The sequence below is a fragment of the Triturus cristatus genome, chromosome 5_2 (genome assembly GCF_964204655.1).
Source record: "Triturus cristatus chromosome 5_2, aTriCri1.1, whole genome shotgun sequence".
Taxonomy (NCBI): Eukaryota; Metazoa; Chordata; class Amphibia; order Caudata; family Salamandridae; genus Triturus; species Triturus cristatus.
The window spans coordinates 449,952,411-449,969,465 of record NC_140588.1 but is presented as its reverse complement, the minus strand read 5'-3'; the positions used below and the strand labels follow the sequence as shown (position 1 = coordinate 449,969,465).

Below are 17,055 nucleotides of genomic sequence, written 5' to 3'. Positions count from 1 at the left end.
TGATGCGGGGGCACGGAGGGCCATTCTACGAGGCCGGGTCCAACAGAGAAGAAACAAATCCAGAAGAAAAATCGGGTGGGTGGCGGGTGTCAAACGGATCGTGTGGATGGGGCAGGTGGGTGGTGGAGAAGAAACGGGGGGATGGGGAGAAGAAAAAGATGTTGGAAAAGAAACAGATGGGGCGAGTGGAGAAGAAACAGATGGGGTGGGTGGGTAGTGGAGAAGAAACAGATGGGGTGGGTGGGGGAGAAGAAACGGATGGGGGTGGGAGTTGAGAAGAAACGGATGGGGTGGGTGGGTAGTTGAGAAGAAATGGATGGGGCGGGTGGGTGGGGGAGAAGAAACGGATGGGGCGGGTGGGTGGGTGTTGGACCCGGCCTCGTAGAATGGCCCTCCGTGCCCCCGCACCACCGAAACCTGGCACCTGCAGCCCAAGCACATGGCCCAGCCGACCCTTCCCACCAGGACACCCGCACCAACCCCGGACATCCCCGTCCATGGCCTCTCTCCTTTCGGCCACCCCGGGCCCGCGTGCCCACTCCATGCAACAAGATGGCCACCCGGCCCCAGCGCGACCCGGGCCTCGAGGCGCCACTCCGGCTGGAGGACATCACGCTTCCAGGGGATGAGAGAGGGAGGAGCAGTTTCTATCGCACCTCTGAACTCCCCTGGGACGATGGGTTTCGATCGGCCCTCCGGCCTCCCTGCGGGCTGGCTCCGTGCCTGCTGGGTGTCTGGGACTCCTCCCGACCCGGCCCTGAAAGGATCAAAAGACAATAGCAGGAAACCCCGACAAGCGGCCCCCAGGTGACAAGACCCCTGCCTGCACAGACTCCGGACATCAAAGAGGGGTCGACCTATAACAAGGGGTGCTCTGAGACTGTCCGGCAGATTCGACGCTGGAACAACGAGAGCCTGCCGACGTGGTCGCGGCTCCTGGAACTTGAACCCACCTGAGCCCTGCTGAGTGACTCGCGGCTCCCTGAAGATCGTAAGACCTCCGAACTTGTACCTGAGCCCTGCTGAGTGACTCGCGGCTCCCTGAAGATCGTAAGACCTCCGAACTTGTACCTGAGCCCTGCTGAGTGACTCGCGGCTCCCTGAAGATCGTAAGACCTCCGAACTTGTACCTGAGCCCTGCTGAGTGACTCGCGGCTCCTTGAAGATCGTAAGACCTCCGAACCTGTACCTGAGCCCGCTGAGTGACTCGCGGCTCCCCCAGACTCTCACGGTCCCGCCGGACCCCGACTCCGACCACGTATCCCCCAGCTCGAGGATTGTGAGCTGTGCGCCGGATACGTCCCTGCTTTGAACCGTTACCAGAGACTGTCCCGCTACCCCCTACCTTTCCGAGACTCTTGAGCCCGTGCTCACCTTGTACATATTTGCAGTGATACCTATTTGATAAAGCTTGTTTTCTGAGAATACCCAGTGTGGTCACTCTGTGTCGTGTGGTGCCAGAAGTACGATCCTAGTTGCGAGATTCCTCCCCCTGGGGAATCTCCCGCCAGTGCCCGGCTACGATACTACACGGGTGGGACTCAGGGTAGTCAGGACCCCCTTCCGGGCTCCTCTGAGGTCGCCGTCTAACATTGGTGGCAAGCGACGGGATTCGGGCCCATCACCTAGAGATCGTACAGTGAACAACGGACGCACGACCAACAAAGATGGCAGAAGGAAGCGCCATGAGCTCCGCAGAAACCAACGCCAACAGAGTGTTCCAGGTGGAGCATCTAGAAGAATACACACACAAAGAGCTAAAGCAATTTTGCAAAGAACTTAAAATCGCTACCACTGGCCTCAACACTAAGGAAGACTTGCAGAAAGCACTGAAAACTTGGGTGGAGACCGGGGCCTCCCGCCCGGAAGGCACGGGGGAGCGCCCCGACGAAGCCGAACCCCCCCCAAGTGAAAGCAGCGACAATCAGGTGCGAGGCATCGTACCAGACGGGGGCCTATCCCCGGAAGAACTCACGGACAGAGCAGAGAGAGAAGCCGCAGTCATGAACTCGAGTTAGCCAAACTCAAAATCGAGGGCGAATTGAAGTTAGCGGAGAAAAAGCTAGCGGTAGAGCAAATGCGCGTACAAGGCGAACTGGAAGAAAAGAAGCTCCAACGGGAGCACGAAGGAAGGAAGCTCCAACTGGAGCACGAACGCAGCTTAAAGGAACTCGAGCTCAAGGCCCGAAATGAGGACGGGAGGCCCTCGGGAAACCGAGAGACGGCCCCCCCAGCGGAACAGAAGGTCCACATCCCCAAGGATGTGGTCAAGGAATATTATAAAAACGATGACATTCAGCAATGGTTTCGGGCCTACGAGGTCGCCATGACCTCCCATCGGATCCCACAGAAGGACTGGGGGGCGGGGTTGTGGGGGCGGTTTCTGAGCGAAGGAAGGGACACCCTGCTCGACCTACCCCTCTCCCTGCAGACCTCCTACAGCCACATGAAAGAGGCTCTCCTCACAAGATACGGCCTCACCCCAGAAATGTACCGCCAACGGTTCCGGGACTGCAGGAAGATCCCGGGCACCACCTGGGTGGAGTATGTAAACTTTTTTAGTCGGGCCTTCGATGGGTGGGTCAAGGGCAGCAAAGTCACCACCCTTGCCGAACTCACTGATCTCATGTTATGGGAACATCTGGCTGCGAACTGCTTCATAGAGCTACGTCAACATCTGCTGGATAGCAAGCTCACAGATCCCCGGGAGCTGGCTGTGGAGGCCGACCGCTGGACCAACACCCGGGTCTCCCGGGGCATGGTAGGAGAGTACCCCCGAACCAGTCAGGGACCACCCCGCCAGAGAGGGGGAGGGAACCAGGGAGGGCCGAGAGAGTCCCAGCCTAGCCCCCCGAAGACACCACCTCCACCTTTCCCGGCGCCCCCCCCACCAGTGACCGGGCCCCCTGGGAGACGGGGACACCGGGTGACCGTCACATGCTTCCGTTGCCAGAAACCCGGGCACTACGCCAATGACCCAGAGTGTCCCATGGCCACCCAAGTCCCCCCTGCGAGACAGATAGCCAACGTAGCCCTGGGGGAGGAGGTTGAGGAAGCCGAGGAGTGGGAACCCGCCGCGATGGCCCTAGTATCCCTGGGAGATAGGGAAATGATCCCTGGTAGCCTCCTACCCTCCAACACACAGAAATATGGGCAGCTCGTCAAGATCAATGGCCACCAGGTAGAGGCCCTGCGGGACACCGGGGCCAGTATCACCGGTGTCCTCAGGCACCTAGTCCCCGAGGAGCAGATCCTCCCCAATGTCTTTTGCCCCGTAATATCCGCAAACAATAGGGAAAGTATGTGTCAGGTAGCCCTGGTGCCATTTGAGTGGGGAGGGGTGATAGGTAAACTCAAGGTGGCCGTAAGAACCTCCCAGCCGGTCGACTGCCTCCTAGGGAACGACCTGGAGAGTTCTCCCTGGAAGCACGTAGAGCGCAAGGCCCACCTAGGAATGATGGGACTCCCCGAGTGGGTGTGTGCCACCACCCGATCTATGACAGCCCGACTCACTCCCCGGAGAGAAGTCGAGAGCACCCCGGTCGAAGAAACCAGTACCGTCCCCGCCGAGGGTCCTCCCGTCCCCCCATCAGAAGGGTCCGTCGCCAGCGACGAACCCGCACCATCCGACCCCGCCCCGGTCCCCGAGTTGGGGGATCTACCCGAGTTGGCCCATTGGCGCCACGAGGGCGGGCCCACCCGGGAAGAATTTTGCCGGGAGCAAGCCACCTGTCCTTCCCTGGTCGGGCTGCGGCGCCAGGCCGAGGGCCAAGCCGCAGGTGACCAGACCGGAACGCACTGAATCTATTGGGAGAATAACATCCTGTATAGTGAGCAGAAGTCGGTGGAGCTGGGATCCGGACGGGTACTGGTGGTACCCCTCCGCTTCCGAGATTTCCTCCTGGGCTTAGCCCACGACGTCCCCCTCGCCGGCCACCTGGGTCAGGACAAGACCTACAGCCGTCTCGTGACCCATTTTTATTGGCCTAAGATGAAAGCAGCGGTAGAGGCACACTGCAAGTCCTGCCCCACGTGCCAGGCCAGTGGGAAGAGTGGGGGGAAGCGCAAGGCTCCCCTCCAACCCTTCCCGGTCGTCAGTACCCCCTTCGAACGAGTCGGAATCGACATCGTGGGGCCACTGGACCCCCCCACCTCCCAAGGTCACCGTTTCATCTTGGTCCTAGTAGACCACGCCACCCGCTATCCGGAGGCTATTCCCCTACGCACCATTACGGCCCCCGTGGTGGGCCGGGCCCTGATGGGGATCTTTTCCAGGGTGGGTTTCCCCCGCGAGGTCGTGAGCGATCGCGGAACTAATTTTATATCAAGGTATATGACGTCCCTGTGGCAACAATGTGGGGTGTCCTATAAGTTCACCACCCCGTACCATCCCCAAGGGAACGGCCTAGTAGAGAGGTTTAATAGGACTTTGAAAGGGATGATCGCTGGCCTAGAAGAGCCCCTCCGGCGTAAGTGGGACGTCCTGCTCCCCTGCCTCTTGTTCGCTTACCGGGAGGTCCCCCAGAAGTCCTTAGGGTTCAGCCCGTTTGAATTACTCTATGGCCACCCCGTCCGAGGTCCCCTCAGTTTGGTTAAGGAAGGGTGGGAGGCAGCACCCCAGACCACCCCCCGAGATGTGTTCCAATATGTCCTGGCCCTCCGGAACCAGACCAGGAGGTTCCGAGAACTGGCCGAGGCCAACCTGGAGGCGAGTCAAGAAGAAATGAAGCGCTGGTACGACCAGAATGCTACTCTGGTCGAGTTCCAGCCGGGCCAGCAGGTGTGGGTCATGGCCCCCGTGAAGCCTGGCGCCCTCCAGGACCGATGGACTGGGCCCTACAAAGTGGTTGAGAGGAAGAGTCAAGTCACCTACTTGGTGGACGTCCAGTCGCCTCGGGATCCCCTCCGGGTCCTGCACGTGAACCGCCTCAAGCCTCACTTCGTGCGGACAGAACTGAGCCTCCTGCTGGCCACCGATGACGGGGCCGAAGATGAGTCGGATCCCCTCCCGGACCTCCTGTGTGTCAAGGAGCAGGATGGCTCCGTGGAGGGAGTGAACCTCTCCCCAGCCCTCACTGCCCAGCAACAAGCGGACTGCCGCCAGCTCCTCAGACAATTTTCCGACCTCTTCTCCCTGACCCCCCGGGTCACCAACTGGTGTGTTCACGATGTGGACACCGGGGACAGCCCGCCGGTGAGACACCGAGCCTACCGGGTTCCTGACCGGGTCCGGTCCTGCATTCAAGCTGAAGTCTCGAAGATGTTGACCCTGGGGGTGATCGAGCCCTCTGACAGTCCCTGGGCCAGCCCCGTGGTCCTGGTTCCGAAGGCAGCGGCCCCCGGTGTCGCCCCCGAGCTCCGGTTCTGCGTGGATTACCGGGGGCTCAATGACATTACCCGAGCCGATGCCCACCCCATTCCACGAGCCGACGAACTCATTGACCGACTAGGGGACGCCCGGTTCCTCAGCACTTTCGACCTCACCTGCGGATACTGGCAGATTGCGCTCACCGAAGGGGCCAAGGAGCGGTCTGCTTTCTCCACCCCCGATGGGCACTACCGCTTCCGCGTGATGCCCTTCGGGATGAAAAATGCCCCGGCCACTTTCCAGAGACTGGTGAATAGGGTCCTGGCCGGGCTAGAACAGTTCAGCGCGGCCTATCTGGACGACATCGCTGTCTTCGGTTCAGAGTGGAGTGAGCACCTCCAGCACCTCCGGAGAGTGCTAATCGCCCTGCGCCAGGCAGGCCTCACCGTAAAGGCCAGCAAGTGCCAGATCGGCAAGGATCCGTAGTCTACCTGGGGCACCAAGTCGGGAGTGGCCAGGTCGCCCCTCTACAGCCAAAGATCGACGCCATCCTGGCATGGGAACCACCCATCACCCAAACGGAGGTCCGAGCCTTTCTGGGACTCACGGGCTACTACCGCCGATTCATTCGGGGGTATGGCAGCCTGGTCGGCCCTCTCACTGAACTCACGTCTAAAAAACAGCCAAAGAAGGTGCAGTGGACGGCTGCCTGCCAGGAAGCTTTCGATGCTCTAAAAAAGGCCATGTGCACTGCCCCCGTCCTCCAGGCTCCCGACTACACCAAGGAGTTCATAGTCCAGACCGATGCCTCCGAGCATGGCATTGGGGCCGTCCTGTCCCAAGTGAGTGATCAAGGCCTAGACCAGCCCGTCGCCTTCCTCAGTCGGCGGCTGCTGCCCCGAGAACAGAGGTGGAGCACCATAGAGCGCGAAGCCTTTGCCGTGGTCTGGGCACTCAAAAAACTACGACCCTACCTGTTCGGCACTCATTTCAGAGTCCAAACTGACCATCGGCCCTTGCGATGGCTCATGCAGATGCGAGGAGAAAACCCCAAGCTACTGCGGTGGTCAATCTCCCTCCAGGGAATGGACTTCACCGTAGAACACCGCCCTGGTACGGACCACGCCAACGCTGACGGCCTCTCCCGGTTCTTCCGCCTCAGCGAAGAGAACCCCCCAAGGTGATGGGCAGTTCTCTCCGGCTTTCAGCTGGGGGGACGCGTGTTGGACCCGGCCTCGTAGAATGGCCCTCCGTGCCCCCGCACCACCGAAACCTGGCACCTGCAGCCCAAGCACACGGCCCAGCCGACCCTTCCCACCAGGACACCCGCACCAACCCCGGACATCCCCGTCCATGGCCTCTCTCCTTTCGGCCACCCCGGGCCCGCGTGCCCACTCCATGCAACAAGATGGCCACCCGGCCCCAGCGCGACCCGGGCCTCGAGGCGCCACTCCGGCTGGAGGACATCACGCTTCCAGGGGATGAGAGAGGGAGGAGCAGTTTCTATCGCACCTCTGAACTCCCCTGGGACGATGGGTTTCGATCGGCCCTCCGGCCTCCCTGCGGGCTGGCTCCGTGCCTGCTGGGTGTCTGGGACTCCTCCCGACCCGGCCCTGAAAGGATCAAAAGACAATAGCAGGAAACCCCGACAAGCGGCCCCCAGGTGACAAGACCCCTGCCTGCACAGACTCCGGACATCAAAGAGGGGTCGACCTATAACAAGGGGTGCTCTGAGACTGTCCGGCAGATTCGACGCTGGAACAACGAGAGCCTGCCAACGTGGTCGCGGCTCCTGGAACTTGAACCCACCTGAGCCCTGCTGAGTGACTCGCGGCTCCCTGAAGATCGTAAGACCTCCGAACTTGTACCTGAGCCCTGCTGAGTGACTCGCGGCTCCCTGAAGATCGTAAGACCTCCGAACTTGTACCTGAGCCCTGCTGAGTGACTCGCGGCTCCCTGAAGATCGTAAGACCTCCGAACTTGTACCTGAGCCCTGCTGAGTGACTCGCGGCTCCTTGAAGATCGTAAGACCTCCGAACCTGTACCTGAGCCCGCTGAGTGACTCGCGGCTCCCCCAGACTCTCACGGTCCCGCCGGACCCCGACTCCGACCACGTATCCCCCAGCTCGAGGATTGTGAGCTGTGCGCCGGATACGTCCCTGCTTTGAACCGTTACCAGAGACTGTCCCGCTACCCCCTACCTTTCCGAGACTCTTGAGCCCGTGCTCACCTTGTACATATTTGCAGTGATACCTATTTGATAAAGCTTGTTTTCTGAGAATACCCAGTGTGGTCACTCTGTGTCGTGTGGTGCCAGAAGTACGATCCTAGTTGCGAGATTCCTCCCCCTGGGGAATCTCCCGCCAGTGCCCGGCTACGATACTACACGGGTGGGACTCAGGGTAGTCAGGACCGCCTTCCGGGCTCCTCTGAGGTCGCCGTCTAACAGTGGGTAAAATAAGAAGGAACGGATGGGGCGGGTGGGTGGGGGAGAAGAAACGGATGGGGCGGGTGGGTGGGGGAGAAGAAAAGGATGGGGCAGGTGGGTGGTGGGAGAAGAAACGGATGGGGCGGGTGGGGGGAGAAGAAACAGATGGGGCGGGTGGGTGGGGGGAGAAGAAACAGATGGGGCGGGTGGGTGGGGGGAGAAGAAACAGATGGGGCGGGTGGGTGGGGGAGAAGAAACAGATGGGGCGGGTGGGTGGGGGAGAAGAAACAGATGGGGTGGGTGGGTGGTGGGGAGAAGAAACAGATGGGGTGGTGGGTGGAGAAGAAACGGATGGGGGTTTGAAGAAATGGATGGGGGTTTGAAGAAATGGATGGGGAGAAGAAATGGATGGGGCGGGTGGTTGGGTATCTAAGAAAAGGAAGGTGCCAGTGGTTGGGGAGAGAGGAAATGGAAGGGGCCAGTGGGTGGGGGGAGAAGACACAGATCTAGAAGAAAAATCGGGTGGTTGTCGGTTGTCAAAGAAACGGATCGGGTGGATGGGGTTGAAGAAATAGAGGGGCGGATGGGTGGGAGAGAAGAAACGGGTGGACTGGGGAGAAGAAACAGATGTTGGAAAAGAAACAGATGGGACAAGTGGAGAAGAAACAGATGGGGTGGGTGGGTGAGTGGAGAAGAAACAGATGGGGTGGGTGGGTGAGGGGAGAACAAACAGATGGAGAACAAACAGATGGAGCAGGTGGGTGGGGGAGAAGAAACGGATGGGGCGGGTGGGTAGAGAAGAAACGGATGGGGCTGGTGGGTAGAGAAGAAACGGATGGGGCAGGAGGGTCGAGGGAGAAGAAACGGATGGGGCGGGTGGGTCGGGGGAGAAGAAACGGATGGGGCGGGTGGGTCGGGGGAGAAGAAACGGATGGGGCGGGTGGGTCGGGGGAGAAGAAACGGATGGGGCGGGTGGGTCGGGGGAGAAGAAACGGATGGGGCGGTGAGTCGGGGGAGAAGAAACGGATGGGGCGGGTGGATCGGGGGAGAAGAAACGGATGGGGCGGGTGGATGGGGGAGAAGAAACAGATGGGGCGGGGGGATCGGGGAGAAGAAACGGATAGGGCAGGTGGGTGGGAGTGAAGAAACAGATGTATGAGAAGAAACGGATGGGGCGGGCGGGTGGTAGAGAAGAAACAGATGGTGCGGGCGGATTGTAAGAGAAGAAACGGATGGGGCGGGTGGGAGAGAAGAAACGGATGGGGCGGGAGGGAGAGAAGAAACGGATGGGGCGGGCGGGTGGTTGAGAAGAAACAGATGGGGCGGGTAGGTGGAGGGAGACGAAACGGATGGGGCGGGTGGGTGGAGGGAGAAGAAACGGATCGGGTGGGTGGAGGGAGAAGAAACGGATGGGGCAGGTGGGTGGGGGAGAAGAAACGGATGTGTCGGTGGGTAATGGAGAAGAAACGGATAAGGGAAAAGAAACGGATGGGGCAGGTGGGTGGAGGGAGAAGAAACGGATGGGGCAGGTGGGTGGAGGGAGAAGAAATGGATGGGGCGGGGGTGGGGGCAGAAGAAACGGATGGGGCAGGTGGGAGAGAAGAAACGGATGGTGCGGGCGAGTGGTTAGAGAAGAAACGGATGGTGCGGGCGGGTGGTTAGAGAAGAAACGGATGGTGCGGGCGGGTGGTTAGAGAAGAAACGGATGGTGCGGGCGGGTGGTTAGAGAAGAAGCGGATGGGGCGGGTGGGTGGGAGAGAAGAAGCAGATTTGAGAAGAAGCGGATTGGGCGGGTGGGTGGGAGAGAAGAAGCAGATTTGAGAAGAAGCGGATGGGGCGGGCGGGTGGGAGAGAAGAAGCAGATGGGGCGGGTGGGTTGGAGAGAGGAAGCGGATGGGGCGGGCGGGTGGGAGAGAGGAAGCGGATGGGGCGGGCGGGTGGGAGAGAGGAAGCGGATGGGGCGGGCGGGTGGGAGAGAAGAAGCGGATGGGGCGGGCGTGTGGGAGAGAAGAAGCGGATGGGGCGGGCGTGTGGGAGAGAAGAAGCGGATGGGGCGGGCGGGTGGGAGAGAAGAAGCGGATGGGGCGGGTGGGTGGTGGGAGAAGAAACGGATGGGGCGGGTGGGGGGAGAAGAAACAGATGGGGCGGGTGGGTGGGGGGAGAAGAAACAGATGGGGCGGGTGGGTGGGGGGAGAAGAAACAGATGGGGCGGGTGGGTGGGGGAGAAGAAACAGATGGGGCGGGTGGGTGGGGGAGAAGAAACAGATGGGGTGGGTGGGTGGTGGGGAGAAGAAACAGATGGGGTGGTGGGTGGAGAAGAAACGGATGGGGGTTTGAAGAAATGGATGGGGGTTTGAAGAAATGGATGGGGAGAAGAAATGGATGGGGCGGGTGGTTGGGTATCTAAGAAAAGGAAGGTGCCAGTGGTTGGGGAGAGAGGAAATGGAAGGGGCCAGTGGGTGGGGGGAGAAGACACAGATCTAGAAGAAAAATCGGGTGGTTGTCGGTTGTCAAAGAAACGGATCGGGTGGATGGGGTTGAAGAAATAGAGGGGCGGATGGGTGGGAGAGAAGAAACGGGTGGACTGGGGAGAAGAAACAGATGTTGGAAAAGAAACAGATGGGACAAGTGGAGAAGAAACAGATGGGGTGGGTGGGTGAGGGGAGAACAAACAGATGGAGAACAAACAGATGGAGCAGGTGGGTGGGGGAGAAGAAACGGATGGGGCGGGTGGGTAGAGAAGAAACGGATGGGGCTGGTGGGTAGAGAAGAAACGGATGGGGCAGGAGGGTCGAGGGAGAAGAAACGGATGGGGCGGGTGGGTCGGGGGAGAAGAAACGGATGGGGCGGGTGGGTCGGGGGAGAAGAAACGGATGGGGCGGGTGGGTCGGGGGAGAAGAAACGGATGGGGCGGGTGGGTCGGGGGAGAAGAAACGGATGGGGCGGGTGGGTCGGGGGAGAAGAAACGGATGGGGCGGTGAGTCGGGGGAGAAGAAACGGATGGGGCGGGTGGATCGGGGGAGAAGAAACGGATGGGGCGGGTGGATGGGGGAGAAGAAACAGATGGGGCGGGGGGATCGGGGAGAAGAAACGGATAGGGCAGGTGGGTGGGAGTGAAGAAACAGATGTATGAGAAGAAACGGATGGGGCGGGCGGGTGGTAGAGAAGAAACAGATGGTGCGGGCGGATTGTAAGAGAAGAAACGGATGGGGCGGGTGGGAGAGAAGAAACGGATGGGGCGGGAGGGAGAGAAGAAACGGATGGGGCGGGCGGGTGGTTGAGAAGAAACAGATGGGGCGGGTAGGTGGAGGGAGACGAAACGGATGGGGCGGGTGGGTGGAGGGAGAAGAAACGGATCGGGTGGGTGGAGGGAGAAGAAACGGATGGGGCAGGTGGGTGGGGGAGAAGAAACGGATGTGTCGGTGGGTAATGGAGAAGAAACGGATAAGGGAAAAGAAACGGATGGGGCAGGTGGGTGGAGGGAGAAGAAACGGATGGGGCAGGTGGGTGGAGGGAGAAGAAACGGATGGGGCAGGTGGGTGGAGGGAGAAGAAATGGATGGGGCGGGGGTGGGGGCAGAAGAAACGGATGGTGCGGGCGAGTGGTTAGAGAAGAAACGGATGGTGCGGGCGGGTGGTTAGAGAAGAAACGGATGGTGCGGGCGGGTGGTTAGAGAAGAAACGGATGGTGCGGGCGGGTGGTTAGAGAAGAAGCGGATGGGGCGGGTGGGTGGGAGAGAAGAAGCAGATTTGAGAAGAAGCGGATTGGGCGGGTGGGTGGGAGAGAAGAAGCAGATTTGAGAAGAAGCGGATGGGGCGGGTGGGTGGAAGAGAAGAAGCAGATGGGGCGGGTGGGTTGGAGAGAGGAAGCGGATGGGGCGGGCGGGTGGGAGAGAGGAAGCGGATGGGGCGGGCGGGTGGGAGAGAGGAAGCGGATGGGGCGGGCGGGTGGGAGAGAAGAAGCGGATGGGGCGGGCGCGTGGGAGAGAAGCGGCGGATGGGGCGGGCGGGTGGGAGAGAAGAAGCGGATGGGGCGGGCGGGTGGGAGAGAAGAAGCGGATGGGGCGGGCGGGTGGGAGAGAAGAAGCGGATGGGGCGGGCGGGTGGGAGAGAAGAAGCGGATGGGGCGGGCGGGTGGGAGAGAAGAAGCGGATGGGGCGGGCGGGTGGGAGAGAAGAAGCGGATGGGGCGGGCGGGTGGGAGAGAAGAAGCGGATGGGGCGGGCGGGTGGGAGAGAAGAAGCGGATGGGGCGGGCGGGTGGGAGAGAAGAAGCGGATGGGGCGGGCGGGTGGGAGAGAAGAAGCGGATGGGGCGGGTGGGTGGGAGAGAAGAAGCGGATGGGGCGGGCGGGTGGGAGAGAAGAAGCGGATGGGGCGGGCGGGTGGGAGAGAAGAAGCGGATGGGGCGGGCGGGTGGGAGAGAAGAAGCGGATGGGGCGGGCGGGTGGGAGAGAAGAAGCGGATGGGGCGGGCGGGTGGGAGAGAAGAAGCGGATGGGGCGGGCGGGTGGGAGAGAAGAAGCGGATGGGGCGGGCGGGTGGGAGAGAAGAAGCGGATGGGGCGGGCGTGTGGGAGAGAAGAAGCGGATGGGGCGGGCGTGTGGGAGAGAAGAAGCGGATGGGGCGGGCGTGTGGGAGAGAAGAAGCGGATGGGGCGGGCGGGTGGGAGAGAAGAAGCGGATGGGGCGGGCGGGTGGGAGAGAAGAAGCGGATGGGGCGGGCGGGTGGGAGAGAAGAAGCGGATGGGGCGGGCGGGTGGGAGAGAAGAAGCGGATGGGGCGGGCGGGTGGGAGAGAAGAAGCGGATGGGGCGGGCGGGTGGGAGAGAAGAAGCGGATGGGGCGGGCGGGTGGGAGAGAAGAAGCGGATGGGGCGGGCGGGTGGGAGAGAAGAAGCGGATGGGGCGGGCGGGTGGGAGAGAAGAAGCGGATGGGGCGGGCGGGTGGGAGAGAAGAAGCGGATGGGGCGGGCGGGTGGGAGAGAAGAAGCGGATGGGGCGGGTGGGAGAGAAGAAGCGGATGGGGCAGGCGGGTGGGAGAGAAGAAGCGGATGGGGCGGGCGGGTGGGAGAGAAGAAGCGGATGGGGCGGGCGGGTGGGAGAGAAGAAGCGGATGGGGCGGGCGGGTGGGAGAGAAGAAGCGGATGGGGCGGGCGGGTGGGAGAGAAGAAGCGGATGGGGCGGGCGGGTGGGAGAGAAGAAGCGGATGGGGCGGGCGGGTGGGAGAGAAGAAGCGGATGGGGCGGGCGGGTGGGAGAGAAGAAGCGGATGGGGCGGGCGGGTGGGAGAGAAGAAGCGGATGGGGCGGGCGGGTGGGAGAGAAGAAGCGGATGGGGCGGGCGGGTGGAAGAGAAGAAGCGGATGGGGCGGGCGGGTGGAAGAGAAGAAGCGGATGGGGCGGGCGGGTGGGAGAGAAGAAGCGGATGGGGCGGGCGGGTGGGAGAGAAGAAGCGGATGGGGCGGGCGGGTGGGAGAGAAGAAGCGGATGGGGCGGGCGGGTGGGAGAGAAGAAGCGGATGGGGCGGGCGGGTGGGAGAGAAGAAGCGGATGGGGCGGGCGGGTGGGAGAGAAGAAGCGGATGGGGCGGGCGGGTGGGAGAGAAGAAGCGGATGGGGCGGGCGGGTGGGAGAGAAGAAGCGGATGGGGCGGGCGGGTGGGAGAGAAGAAGCGGATGGGGCGGGCGGGTGGGAGAGAAGAAGCGGATGGGGCGGGCGGGTGGGAGAGAAGAAGCGGATGGAGCGGGCGGGTGGGAGAGAAGAAGCGGATGGGGTGGGGAGCGGGTGGGAGAGAATAAGTGAATGGGGCAGGCGGGCGAGAAGTTAATGGGGCGGGCGGGCGGGCGGGTGGGCATTAAATTCAGCTCTTGAGCTACTCACATCCATTGAGGTATTGGTTGTACTGACTGATTTTGTATCTATCTAGCATTGTGTACTGAGTACTGGTCACAAGTGAGTACTACTAAAGTAAATAATTGAATAAATAAATAAAAACAAGTGCCCTTTAAAAGTCAATGCACTGTATGATGCAGTTTTGGAGCTGCTGTTTCCCTTAAAGTAGCATTGGTGAATGTCCTCCCAATAAAGTTGTTCTCTATCGGTCTCTATTTTCTGTATGCAGTTCACTTTTTTCTTTTATCAAAATGAATTTTAATGGGATCTCACAACCCTACTTTGCTGTAGCAGTGTTTCCTAGTACTTACTTTTAAAAATAAAAAAAGGAAATTAAGTTAATCTTGCCTTCATTTGTCCATGATTAAGAACACGTGGTTAGATGTATTTACTCTTAGGACCTAGTGCGCTCCAGATGGAGGTCAGATATGTCTTAATATGTAAAACCATAGACTGTTAACAGGGTGTACTTTCTTTAGCACCTCAGTGTAAAGTTGTGAAGTCTTCCGACTGAACTTTATCAACTTGCAAAATGTGAGGCTTGTAAAGTTTAAATAAAAAACAAAAGGCAAACTGAAGTCGCCTGCAAATATGTAAGTGATGTATCTCAATTGGTTTAATAAAAAGAATTATACATTTTTTTTTTTTAAAAAGGCAATGACCGCAACATGAAACCGCCCAGGAATAAACACTATGTTGTGGTAGCAAAACTAAAATGGTCCTCTTATCTACCCAACTATCCATTCAAATATAAAAAGGATAGCCCTTCTGATGTGGGTGCAACCGACACGTAGGTGTTGAGGCATTTAAAGAAAGAAAGCTTTTGAGAAGGTTGGAGACATCTGTGAGGAGTTAAAGTTGCCTCTGATATTAAAGAATCGAAAGGTGAAGTGAAGTTTCCCAGGGAGTTTTACATGCCTTACTGAATTTATTTCAACTTCAGGTCTGGCTTCAAGAGTTGGCTTTCAAACATTAAAGCTAAGTCCTCTTCGATGATAAACTTTTTAGATGCTTGCTAGCTTAAAATGAATGTTCCATGAGTCTTTAAGAAATAGTCAAATGCAGCAATAACAAGTACTTGAAGGGAAACATTCTTATTTATATCAACAAAAACTTACTCTGTTTGTTTTGCTGGCGGAGTCATCGCCTCATGAGTATACCAGTCAGGTATGGAATATGCTACAGGGGATGATTTCCTTGCTGCTGGTGTCATTTGTTTCAACAAATCTTAAAGAGAAGAAAGCAGAAACGTCAAAAGTCACACAACACTGTTTTACAGAATATTTACCCCACCATCAACATCACAATAAAGTTATTTTCTGCCAAGTATTTTAATAAAGATATTAACTATCCATCACCATAAAATGTATTTGACTTGACAAACAAACAAAAGCTCTCCTTCTCTAGGGGATCATCTAGTGTGTTTCAATGATAAGTACAAATAAATGGCTCCATAATGAGCAAACATTGCATGGTATTATCTGGGGAAAATTGTTAATTGCTCTACTACCCAGAGTAAGAAGATTCCCTAATTAGTGAGCAGGACCAGAACAGATTACAATAACTTACTTGTACTACTGTTTCTGATAATTCTACAGCTGATTCTTGGATAACTGTTGGAATTTGAAGGGTTAATAATCATAGTAAATAAGATTGTAAAGTGTTGGGGATTGTCATACCTACCCTCCAAGCTCCAATTAAGTATACCCACTTCACACCTCTCAGCTTAAACTCATTGTACATCACCTTCATCGTGACATTGTTCACCCTTATGAAGGTTCAGCAGATATCCTTGCATATACTGACTTTTCAGCTCAAGAGTGTGATGAATTGTCATCATTTGTGTGATATAATTGTGAGAAGTTGGCCTGATGTATGATGTCACTAGTTATAGTGTACACCTTATATCAGTCCAAATACCCTTATGGTGATTGGTTGTAAAGTCAACCTTATAGACCAGCTATCCTAGTGGTAGCATGGACAAGAGCAGTCTTAGGCTAAACTCTGAATGGCATGTGAAGCCAGCTGTGATACCATATATAATCCCTTGAATACCAAATGAAAGGACACCACAACAGATATATATATAAAATAAAGTGTATTTATTCTAAGCAAACCCTCAGCACTCTTTATGAGATTAGAGGTAAGTACAACACAGTCTTATTAATGCATACAGTAAGTCACACAGGTAAGTAATACAGTTAGGCCCTAGGGGCCACGCAAACCATATACTAAGTAAGTGGTATAAGAACCACTGTCACGGAAATAGAATAGGCCTAGGCCTAGGGAATCGCTGGGGCTACACTACACTAGCGTTAGTTAGGAAGTGGGAGGCCCACGGGATTCGTGTGCAGAGTGGAAACACTCACGCGTAATGCGTAAAAGTCAATAGCAATAGTACAGTTTAGAAAACGATAGATTTAGGACACTTCCGGAGTAGCTAGGAAGTTGAGACTTGAAAACTAGACACTAGGATAGTCACTATCCTGATGAGCACCGGAGTACCCAAGTTACCTAGCCCACAGGCTGCGGGTGCATAGGGGTGAAGATGCGTCGTTTTCGTCGTCGACTCCTATGGATACCTGAAGAAAGATGCTGACAGGCAGTCAGTGAAGAGTGTCCGGTGGATCCCAAGGCTGGGATCAAGAAGAGACGAAACCTGCAAGCAGAAGGGACAGAGTCAAGGTCACTAGCCAGTGACCACGTGGAACCAGGAAGGAACCAGGCGATGTCGTGAAGAGTTGCAGGTGAAGGTGAAGCTTGTCGCTGCAGCCAGGAGGACCAGGAAGCGTCGAGGGCGACCAGGACCAGGAGGCGAGCTGTCCCACGAAGGCTCTTGCTGTCGGCGGCGTCGAAGTTGGACTAGGACTCACCAAGCCTTGGCAAGCGGAACCCACGAAGAACGAAGAACGAAGGACTTGCTTCTGGTGCAGACCAGGAAGGTCTGGGGTGCTTCTTCTTTGCAGAGAAGCGGGAGCCAGTCTGGAGGAGCCAAACCAGCGCAGAAGATTTCAGGGTGCGTCGTCACAGAGGCCACTAGCCAGCGGGCAAGCAACCGGACAGACGCGGCAAGTAGGAAAATGCTGAAGGGCCCCACGCAGGACTCGTGGAGTGTGGGGGGCTGATCTTCGGTGCAGATGGTGCTTGGGGTTGGGGCTTCTCAATCCCCGGTGCACAACTTCGAGGGTACCTCAGAAGCTGCGCTGTAAGTTACTAGCCACTTTTCCCAGGTAGCCGGTCCCACGTCGCTCGTCGCCTCCACGGATCTCAGCTCTGCTGTAGATGTGGATGAGGGTCGGAGAAGTCTGGAAGTCAAGGCTCTGGTCGGGCTCTGCAGTCGGTTCCTCGTAGAACGGTCGCAAAGCAAAGGGTAGTCTCTTGATGGTGCCTGTTTGCACAGGGTAGCCACTCCTTGGCTACAAGGGAGATTCTTCAG

At 58.0% G+C, this 17,055-nt stretch overlaps 1 protein-coding gene across 5 annotated transcripts in view; it reads right to left on the bottom strand.

The window, feature by feature from the left end:
* Positions 1-17,055, bottom strand: part of C5_2H7orf57 (chromosome 5_2 C7orf57 homolog) — a 240,495-nt gene that overhangs the window by 111,863 nt on the left and 111,577 nt on the right. For all 5 annotated transcript variants that reach the window (XM_085607398.1, XM_085607394.1, XM_085607396.1 and 2 more), the window contains exon 4: positions 14,738-14,846. In XM_085607398.1, the coding sequence (XP_085463524.1) occupies positions 14,738-14,846 (109 nt within the window). The remainder of the gene's footprint in view (positions 1-14,737; positions 14,847-17,055) is intronic.